The 10,940-nt window shown below is 38.8% G+C and overlaps 1 protein-coding gene across 1 annotated transcript; it reads right to left on the minus strand.

The window, feature by feature from the left end:
• Positions 1-4,535: 4,535 nt before the first annotated feature.
• pcdh20 (protocadherin 20) lies at positions 4,536-8,629 on the minus strand. The gene is made up of 2 exons (XM_077519596.1): positions 8,473-8,629; positions 4,536-8,305 (listed from the first exon to the last, which is right to left on the minus strand). The coding sequence occupies exons 1-2, from the start codon at positions 8,518-8,520 to the stop codon at positions 5,687-5,689; spliced, it is 2,667 nt and encodes an 888-aa protein (XP_077375722.1). The 5' UTR covers positions 8,521-8,629; the 3' UTR covers positions 4,536-5,686.
• Positions 8,630-10,940: the final 2,311 nt, after the last annotated feature.

Raw genomic sequence — 10,940 nt, forward strand, 5'->3', positions numbered from 1 at the left:
AGACGTTGTCACGGATGGTAAACAAATCCTTTTGTGTGTCTCTTAGTTTAGAAAGTGAATGTATGAACTAGCCAACTGCCAGATGAGCACTGTTCACCAGAAGAACCTGAGACTAACCAAGCCACATTACTACCATTTATTTACCCTCCACCTGTTCATACAAAAGGTGTTGTTGTAGTTTGTATTTATTTGCACAGACAACAAAACAATAATAAAACTTCATAAGCAGTAAGAGATTGGGCAGGGGAGATCAGAAAACCCTGATAGGGTTTGTAAGATAATACAGTTACATACTGTTGAGTGTGTGTTAAAACATATTTGTGATTGAGAAGGCGTGTCTGAGGTTTATTCAGTTTGACTTGCCAAACACGTTCTAAGCTTGGATTTCGAATTAGTTAGTGAGGTTGACTGAGTTGAGTTTTGAAGATATTTGTTCAATAGCTGGAACCCACTTTGACCTCATGGAAAATTGCCAGAGCTCCGTGTGGCACAATGGATTTACATATTATATATTGAGGTTTTCAGCATCATCACTGTTGAATTGGAAAAAAAAAAAAAAAAAAGGAAAGGGCAGAGAAACCTGATATGACCGAGACAGGACTGTGTAAATAAATGTGCAGATTCTAATACCCAATAATTATAATAATAATAATAATAATAATAATAATAATAATAATAATAATAATAATACTAATAATAATAATAATAATAATAATATTAATCCAAAAATCAACTTACTATGGTATCTGTTTTTTTTAGGGTATCATTTCTTCAGATCTAGACCCAAACTTGATTAAATTACATTTTAAAAAAATAAATCAAATTAAACTTTGGCCACTTGTCAATTAGAATAGGTCAGTGGGGAAATGAGAGAAATTATGATACACCAATGTTTCAGAATGATTCCTGAAAATCTGCTGCACTTTTTCTTTGCCAAATGTGGTGCACAGGGCTTAGTTCCTCTTGGCAGAGAGAAAAGCTTCCTGAAATGCATGAGTGGCTAATATTAACAAGGAGTGCTCATCTGGTACATTAAACTTTGCATGATTCAACAATTCAGCCACACAGTCAGACCATAAACGGTATCTTTCTCATTATTCCTACCCATAATGGTCAGGTGGAAAAGGGCATGGATGGCTTATTTGCCTCAGTACCGCTTTACTTCCTTGTCAGTTTGGCTCTCACTGACATTTACACATATTAAATACTGAGATCGACAGACACAGATATTTAAAAGTAATTGACTAATTGATTGACTGGTGAACAATCCAATGTGGAGTCTACTTTACCTTCCAGCAGCTGCTCAGAACTATGGGGCGTATTCACTTAGAATGCGCTGTGTCCGGTAATAGCGCGAAATATTGCACCACAACTGCACCCGCAGTCTGCACCCAGTTACCAACCTATTCATTAAGGATATTGCTCAAATCATATACCGGCGCAAACACGCCCACAAAACTGACAGCTTGGAGCAAATTTGCACCTGATTTACCACACATGGCAAGGGATTTGCCCCAAGAACATGGTTGTTATAGGAACAGTTGCGAGAAACATGACATTATCAGAAAGCGAGGTTGGACCGAGAGTAAGCGTTTATAGCGCCATTAAGCTGCACAGAGCAGAGAGGACGACGACGACATCATTCATTCATAAAGTAAAAATTATTGGTGCGGTCGTTTTTTTAGAAATATATTTTCAGAGGTTGGCGTGGCCGTACAGTATGCATCTGGCACGTAAGAATGATCATAAATGCCTCCCTGCCATTGCCGATCCGCCCGGGTTACGTTATTTCCTAAAACAAACATAGAAAAATTTCATTCTCCCTCTCTCTCTCCTCTCTGCATGAACAGCCAGAGAGCGACGTGCACCGTGCCATGCACTAATGTTATGATCCCGAGATCGAGGTTGCGTCAGGTTAATAGATGCTTTAAAAAAACGTTATTTGCGTCACACAAACTCTGTGTGGCTATTTGCGCTGGCATTAGTGAATTAGACGCTGCATATCAATGAGTCTCATTTGCATTGCCTAACCCTGCTTACAAAAAAACATGCCTTTTTTTTTGTTTTGTTTTTTTTGTTTGTTTTAGTATTCATATAATTTGATTTCTTTTGCAATGACGAGAAAAAGAATAAATAAATAAAAATTTCGGGACCTACATGAAAAAACACGTGACTCATTGGTACTTGGGAAAATGAGAGAAAGAATCAGACACAAAAACAATTCACAAATCAAAGCCAAAATAAATGTGTTTAGCATATGTGTGGTTTCCAGCAATGTAACTCATTAAACTTAAAAAGTAAAGATGAGAAGTTAAGGAAATGATTATCCATTGCAGGATCTTGAGGGCAAGAATGTAATATATTGTTGATCAATTCCCCCCATCCGCCTGTACATGTGTGTTTGTGCATGCTGAGGAGGACTGGGGACCATATTTGATATCATAACTCGTAAAATGTGGTCTCTCCTATTCATTGAAACAGGCGTAACCAAACCTGGGCCTTTTTGTTGTGCATTTATTTGTTGAATTTCATGGCAGCCAACTTACAATCACCCAATCTCAAAATGGGATCATGCTCGGGCAGATAACACAGTACAGTAATTACTGCCTGTCCACACCATTAACAATTTAATGTAATTTCAGACGGGCAGTGCTGGAGGGACAGATGGACTGATAGATGGTGCAGAGGGAGGGGGTGTCGTTGGGCTATTTATTGAGCTGTTTGTATAATGTATGAACCGGAAACCTTTTACAGGAACCAGCTGTACAAGTCCTCTGTGGTTGTAAATAGTATTTTGTTGTCTTTCTTTAGTACACAAATATGTTCCTGCATGAACAGGAGAGATACTTGTCTTAAAGTTCACAAAGAGCAAAGTCACGCCTCCACTGTTTATTCTGACTGTGCAGCATATGGCCTAAAGATGCATGCTTATCAGAAGCATTATGGCAGGAGGAGGTCATGTAGCTGCACACTATTTCTGTCTGTTTGACCCTTTTCCAAGCTGTTGAACACTCCAACTTAAATAAACGCTTAAATGTAGGGGGAAAAACCCCCCAGAACAAAACAAAAAACTGTGCTTAAATAATTCAATTAAAATGTAATATGCACATTTGTATATAAAAAGTCCTCAAATATTAAATACAAATATATTGAACTTAAATGAAATACAACCAAGCTGTACTTAAGAAATAAATGTACTGTACATGACAAAAACATTTTGCACAGTTTGGCCATTTAATTCTGTGATTCTTTGATGTGCCACTAGAAGGAGCCTACGTACCGCTGGTGGTACATTTACCACACTTTGAGAACTACTACGGAAAAAAAGAGAAAGCAGACCTCCGCCATTTTTATGAGTAAAAATTAGAGGTGTTGCCGAGGATAGGTCATAAAATTGACGCAAAATTAAAAATATAAATTCTTTTCTATAGAGCCTGTCAGTTATGGGTCATCATTTACCTCCCCCTTCGCACCGCAGGTGAAATTAACCACAATTGTGGGTAAATTCTAAGAAAAGCCTCCATCTACCTTGGCGAAAAAGAGGCCTTTTAAACCTGCCAATTATAGTAACCATTTTATAGGTAGTTAGTTATTCACAACACAATTGTTAGTTATCATTATCATACCGATCATGCATTTTTCATTCATTAAACTTGCACATGTGTACTGAACTGCACTTTATTAAAATGTTTTAATTCAGCTTTAAAAAAACAACTAAAAAATAGAATTTCATACGTACAACATTTATATATATAATTTCTGTTTCCAGTTATGTTAATTTCTTAGAGAAAAGATCTTTACTTTAAGCTTTAAGTTCCCAATTTGTGAATGTGTACACTTAAAATTATTCTACTGACTGTTATTCATATTTACAAATGTTTTACATTTTAATTGCACTCTTTCTTTTTTTTCTTTTTTTTTGTTTATACATTTTCCTTTTTATATTTCTGTGTCAACTGAATATCATTGCCCAGCCTATTTGTCAAGTGTACAGGGTGGCCAGAGGTGATTACGAAGGATTACACTGAGCTGCTCCTGATGTGCTCCGTGCTTACATGACATGCACTGGTGGGTCCTGCAATGCTGTTTATAGCTTGTGATGCACGTGTGTGAGTGCATGCCCAGCACTGGTTTGTTTGCATACTTTTCTTCTTGTTCGAGCCAAACCCAAGCATGATAAAAAATAATAATAATAATAATAATAATTGAGTTCCTTACTTGGGAGGGTGCACAAATGAAACAATTCCCAAATAATTGTCTTTCTTTTACTAAATTCCCATTAAAGTTGTAAAAACACAGAGATAAGTCAAGGCACGATACATACGTGTTTGCTTGCTTTCTATGCATGACTGGATGTGAACGCCCAAGCCGTCACCTTTGCAGGTGATGCAGCCAAACTGGATTTTCATCTTTGGCTTTCATCACATTATTTTGAATTTAAGGCTTCCGGAGAGGATTTTTGTGGTCTTGTTGATGTTTATGTCAATTTCAGCAAAAAACTTCAGACTCGCAAAATAGAGATCCAAACGCTAATGTATAATAAAATAAAGTAGCTACTTTAATATTTACTTTTTTCACTAACACTTTGTAAATTTCACAGACATTGAGAATTGCACGTTTGTAGAGGGTGGTTTGTATTATATAACAACACAGACAAGCTGAATGCACATGGCGTCATGTGATGACTTCTGTGCCAATTTTTGTAAAAAGCATCTTGCCAACCATGACACCTGAACAGAACTGCTATAACAGGTTTAACTATGAAGTTAAACAAAACCTTATGAGTCAGAGAGGCCTCTTGGTTGTCAGGTGTAAACGAACAAACAATAAACTGGCCTTTAGGTCAGTCCTCACTCTGAAATGGATGGATCAAATTCCTCATAGACCTACAAAAAAAATAGTTAAAATAAACTCAGTTTGTTTAAATGTTCTCAAAATCTAGGATAACAGACAATTGTGTGACATAGAAAGTTTTTAAATAGCATTTGTGAACAGTTGCCATTACATACATTTTGATAGTGGGTATAATCTTAATCTTGCATTTGAAAGCAGAAATACAAAAACATAACCATTCCTTATGGTCTGTTACTTCCAAAATACATGGTCACATTATAAATATTGCAAAAACAGACATTTAAAAAATATTTTCACATTCATACAAAAAACATTGTTTTTATATTACTTAGTGTGACAGCTATGACAATAATGTGGATGGTCTACAAGAGTAATAAAATGATTAGCAGTTGTGCCTTATAAAGATGAAATATTTACATTCAAAGTTGGGGGAAAAAAGTACAATATGTACATGATTACCTCATTTACTAAGCATTTCTCATTTGAATGTTACGGATGCCGCTACAACTTGATTTCCATTCTTTCACATTGAATGTAGTCATGTGGCAAAGAAAATCGTATTGCAAACACACACTGAACACTGAAAACGATAGCTATAATAAAAAATGACAATATATTAAATTTAAATCTCATTAAAATATCTTTGTATAGGCATAATTTCTGCGGCTATAAGTTGATTCTCATTTTGTTCCTAATGAAGTGGCCTGTGAGTTGTGAATGTTACCCCAGTAATGGCAAACAATAACCACATATACAGACTGAATAGAGTAAATTCACGTCAATTTCTCAGTGTCCGTTGTAAACATTAGTGTGAAGACGTGTGGATATGACATCAAATGTTTGAGACATGCTTTAACATCCTGTTGTTGACCTGCATAGAGTCTGTCTTCATTTTCAAAGGTAACTCAACTTCTGATTTTGTCTTTTGCTTCTGAAATCGTTGTAAGCATATGCAAGCTGTCAGGGTAACAAGGGAGAAGAGCAGCCCGATGCATGTCACCGAAAGGGCAATGAGGGCAGGTTTACATGGAAACGTGTCGTACCTCTCTGGTCCCTCCTGCAATTGGCCAATCTGCCAGGGTCTCTCCTCTATTTCAATATCAACCTCTCTGGTCAGCAAACTCTGGATGTAGCTTTCATTGCTCACTGTTTCGTTCACAAATAAGTTCACCATGACTGTTGAGTAAAGTGGCTCGGGCTGACCATGATCACTGACCTTTACCAGAAGGCTATGGAGACCGCGGTTGCTGAGTTCCCTCTCTAAAGTGATATTTCCCGTTTCCGGGTCGATGGAAAAAGACCCGGGCTCCCCTCCTTTTCTTTTAATGATACTATATGCAATCACTGCATTCATTCCTGTGTCGTTATCCACAGCATACACCTCTGTGATTGATGTTCCTGGTAGAGTGTTGGGTAGAACCAACATGTAGGACTGATTAGACTGAGGGAAGAGGACAATCGGCGGATTGTCGTTGACATCCAACAGTAGCACGGTCACCATCGTTACAGAGGAGAGCGCAGGTTCCCCACCATCTACGGCCTCGATCCACAGCTGGTATGTCCCCTGTTGCTCTCGATCAAGTGACACCTTGGCCCTTAGTGTGCCTCTGCCTGTGTCAATCAAGAAGACGTCGCTCCCGTTGAGGATGGAAAGGGCCACCCAGCCATTTTCCCCAACATCAGCATCCGTCACTGAAAGCACTCCGATTTCGCCGTAACCCGGGAAGTTCTCAGGCACAAAAAAAGTGAAGTCCTTATTGATGAAACGTGGGCTATTGTCATTGCGGTCTTGCACTGTCATGACTACAGTGGCAATCGACTCCCTCCTTGGGGTCCCCTGGTCCACTGCTCTCACAATGAAGCGGTATGTTTCCTTCTCTTCGCGGTCCAGTGACGTGGTCACACTCAGGATGCCGGTCACATGATCTAAAACAAAGATCCCAGGTGCGTCGCCTCCAAGGAGATAGATAACCTCCCCTCGGCCTTCGCTGTCCTGGTCTGTGGCACGGAGCTGCGTGAGATAGGTGTTGGGTGGATTGTTCTCATCAATAGATATTTCTACTAAAGACTGCTGAAAAACTGGAGCATTGTCGTTTTCATCCAAAACCTGCACCTTGAGGAACGTCTTGATGACGAGCCCTTGGCTAGTTTCAGCAACTACAATGAGCTCATACTCCTGTGTCATTTCATAGTCCAGCGGTTCTGTAGTTTCAAGAAGGTATTCATGTTTGACCAGCTGATATGGTCCAATCCTAAAAGGACCCGCACCTTCCAAATGGCAGTCCACCATTTGGCTGGCGTCTATATTTTTGACAGTAAAAAAAGCAATAGGAGAATACATCGGCTCAGATTCCTTAATTGTCACCACGCCATCTTTTTCCTGTGCGATGTATCTGGGTATGACTGCAGGGGGACCCATTTGAACTTTTATCAAATGAATAGCAACAGTGGCAACTGCGGGAATACAACCAGGTCCATTGGCCAGAACAGTGAGTTTGTAAAACATGGCTGTACCCGTGTCTATTTTCCCTGCTAGTTTGATCACCCCTGTAGTTCTGTCCAAATGGAACAAGCTTCTGGTCTCCCTTGGCACGCGCTCACTGTAAGCATAGCTGATCTGAGCATTTGCACCAAGGTCAGGGTCAAAAGCATGTAGACGTGCCAAATGTGTCCCTTTGGTGGAATTGCCATGCAGAGTTACATTAAGGTGTGATTCTGTGAACTGGGGGCAATTATCGTTCACGTCTAAGATAACAATTTTTAAAGTGGCGGCACCAAGTAGAGGAGGGGTCCCGCCATCCTCTGCAATGATGTCTGTGACGTATTCGGCTTGTGTCTCTCGGTCCAAAAAATCCGTCACGATGACGAAGGGCGTCAGCTCCCCTCCTTCGTTTTCTTCAACGTCCAGCGTGAACACGCCAAAGTCGTTCACAAGCCAGTAGGTCTGCACTCCGTGAAGACCAAGGTCCGGGTCAACCGCAGACTGCTCCACCGCGTAGCGAGCGTTAATGGGCGTGTTCTCCGGGACGGAGATTACGATCTCATCCACAGGGAACTTTGGTCTGTTGTCATTGACATCCTCAATGATGATCTTAACTTTGATGAGTTGAAAATATTGCTGAGGAAGCACAAAGACATCCAGTGAAAGGAAACATCCGTGCCTGTTTGGATTTTGAGGGCAAAGTATCTCCCTGTCAATCTCTGTATCAGATGTAAAAAACTCTCCAGTGATATTATTGAGTGTCACATACTCTTCACTGAGCCTCTTTTGAGCCACATTGAATAAATAGGGGGGGTCAACTGTAAAATCCAAATTTAAGTCCACTCCAATGGCTCCTATGAAGGTCCCCTTGGGTAATCCTTCCTTTATTCTATAGATGAGTTCTTTTGCTTGACTGAAGGTTGCAAAACAGGAAAGCGGGCCGGTGTAAAGCAAAAGGATGACGAATCCCTGTAAGACAGGATAATAATGAGACATTTGAGAAAAAAAATAATAATAATAGAGCAATCTATATTATTGTCAGTCATGTTCTAAACTAAATTGTGTTTATAGCTTATATTTTAAAGTTATGTATGCTTGTCAAATTCTACTCTAAAGTTGGATAAAATAACACTTACCCATATTTCCCCTCTTTTGCCAAGTCCAGGGACTTTTCTGTTGAACATATTTATAGTATATCCTATTCCAACAGTTTCCACTTATAGCAGGAGACGTAGCATTTTAAATAAGCGAGGCATTTTGAGCCATGCAGATCTCTGCTTACTCCACAGCCTACTTGCTGTCTGACTTGAACCACTCATTCATCCCAGTGCTGGCTCAGGACACTCCCACCATATGCAAATCAGTCCCATATGCGAACCAATGAGGCCTAACGGCCACTGAGACATCTGCAGTTCACAGATTACCCTTTTTCACATGCTTTTAACATGCATCATCACATGTCTGGCCTTTCTGTGCTCACTCATCAATGCGAGGGCTGGTATATGAATAATCACGTGCAAGTCTGAAATGATCTGAGTTTGTAAAATATGAAACTTACATACAAAAAAAATATTGATTTAATTCATAGCTACTAGTTGAAAACAAACCCACAAAGGCAAGGTAAACGTATGGTAATATGATTAGGATCGATTGACAGGTTTCTCACAGGCAATTTGTTGATGAAATTAACGGCCGAAAAATGATCAGAGGGCAGATCTTGGCATCATAAATAGTGATATGGTCTGATTCTGGATTGAGCCTTTAAATAATTCAGCCCCTTAATCCCCATGTGTTCTAAATGCCAGGCCAGCTGTTTGCTGGGATTGGAAACATACTGCTGAGAGAAAATGATGATTGAAGTCCATTGGAAACACAGACGTGCACACACACGCATGCACACATATACACAGTATCATGATGTAGATAATCAATAAATCCCTTTTCCTTCCAGCATTTTAATCAAAGCACAGCCCGAAAACAGTCTTGTGACAAGTCAATGACTTTGACTTGACAGCGAGGGAATTTTGCTGCAAAGTTGTTCTGAGATACAAAGAGTGGCCGATTCCACCCAGAAAACTAATATTTGCCTTTCTGTGAAAATATTCTATATGTTGGAGTTTTTTTTTTTTTGAATAATAAACTAACATTTTATTATATATATATTTTTATCAGCTGTAAGACATTAATTTAAATATTGTGTTTTATTAATTCTATCTGTCTGGCTGGCTGTCCACCATGGGCCAAATTCTGATGAAAGAGACACTTGTCTTTTTAAAGTTCTTAACAAAATAAACTGCATTTAAGGGGAATACTAGAATTAAAAAATACCCATGCTGAATTTCTCTAATTTATGCAAATTAAAAAGTAATGACATAATCCAAAAGTTCATCCAAAGAGTGACCACAGATAACCCATATACAACAGGTGCAAAAATATCCCAGTTCAGTGAACATCCAAACTGGTTAAAGACACTATTTGTGCATCCTGGAAACAAAAGCTTCACATTTAGTTGATTAGATGGCTCTGTTTAAATACATATGCTTTCCCATTTATACAACATAATACTATTTGAAAACATTGGCGACTCCTGGGTTAAAAAAGGAAGTTTCAATCCGGCCAAGGGCTTTATTACTTATTTGCGTCATTTGATTCTGTGCGAGATGAGACTGGATAATCTCTTCCCAGATTTCCAAACAGATGTCTTATCAACGATGGTCTCCTCTTTTAATCAAAGTGCTGCTAAGCTAGCTTGATAGTTGTGAGTGACACAACTTGTGGCTGCTAAGATGGATATGAGCACACACACATTTAGCTCTACTATGGCTCAACAGCATCATCAAATCTTTTGGGCAAGAATTCCTTTGAAACAATGAACGGTGGGTCCAGTTATTAAAGGTAATTAAATGTGTCGTTCTTCTCGTTGGGATAGACTCCAGGCCACGGTATGACCCTGAAGAGGATAATCACTAAACTATAGACCAGTGTTCATTGCGATTGACTGGCGACCAGTCTGAAGGCAGCTGTGATAGGCTCCAGCATACACACCCGTGATTATACTGTACATTAGTTTTTTTGAAAATGAATAATAATTTTCAGTCCATTTCAGTGGCATTGGATTATTTCCCGCAGCAAACCGAATGATCTCACACTGGTTGTGACTTGGGAATTACTGATATAACTTGTTTAGTAACTACTATATATAATTCTACTTAACATACCCACAAAAGACATTGTTATAGTTAGAAATGCTCTCAAAGTCTCAATGTTAACCTTTTGGTGTGGGCATAACATGTATTGCACATATTTGTTTTCCCTTTTATGTAAGCCTATTCACATGTGACTACTTGATTGTTCACCGTTGCATATATATGCATTGGTCTAGTCCAGGGGTGTCCAAATGTTTTCATTTGAGGGCCTCATACACAAAACTGGATGCAAGGGTTGCTTTAATTTATTGAATGCAATAGAATCAAACAAGAATTAAAAAAATAAAAAATAAACACTGCGTATATTTTCTATAGTTATTTTTTTATTTTTGAAAATCTGCTACGTAACAGCTTTCAGTTAAAGGTGATTAGACAAATAGTTTCTGATTGTCTATATT

This window comes from Festucalex cinctus, chromosome 4 (genome assembly GCF_051991245.1).
Source record: "Festucalex cinctus isolate MCC-2025b chromosome 4, RoL_Fcin_1.0, whole genome shotgun sequence".
Taxonomy (NCBI): Eukaryota; Metazoa; Chordata; class Actinopteri; order Syngnathiformes; family Syngnathidae; genus Festucalex; species Festucalex cinctus.

What these genes read in the sequence shown, in the direction of transcription:
- pcdh20 (XM_077519596.1), bottom strand. Translation starts at nt 8,520, where the DNA reads ATGTTCAACAGAAAAGTCCCTGGACTTGGCAAAAGAGGGGAAATATGG. An exon ending in GCAAAAGAGGGGAAATATGG is followed by an intron (nt 8,306 to 8,472) that starts GTAAGTGTTATT and finishes CCTGTCTTACAG; the next exon opens with GGATTCGTCATCCTTTTGCT.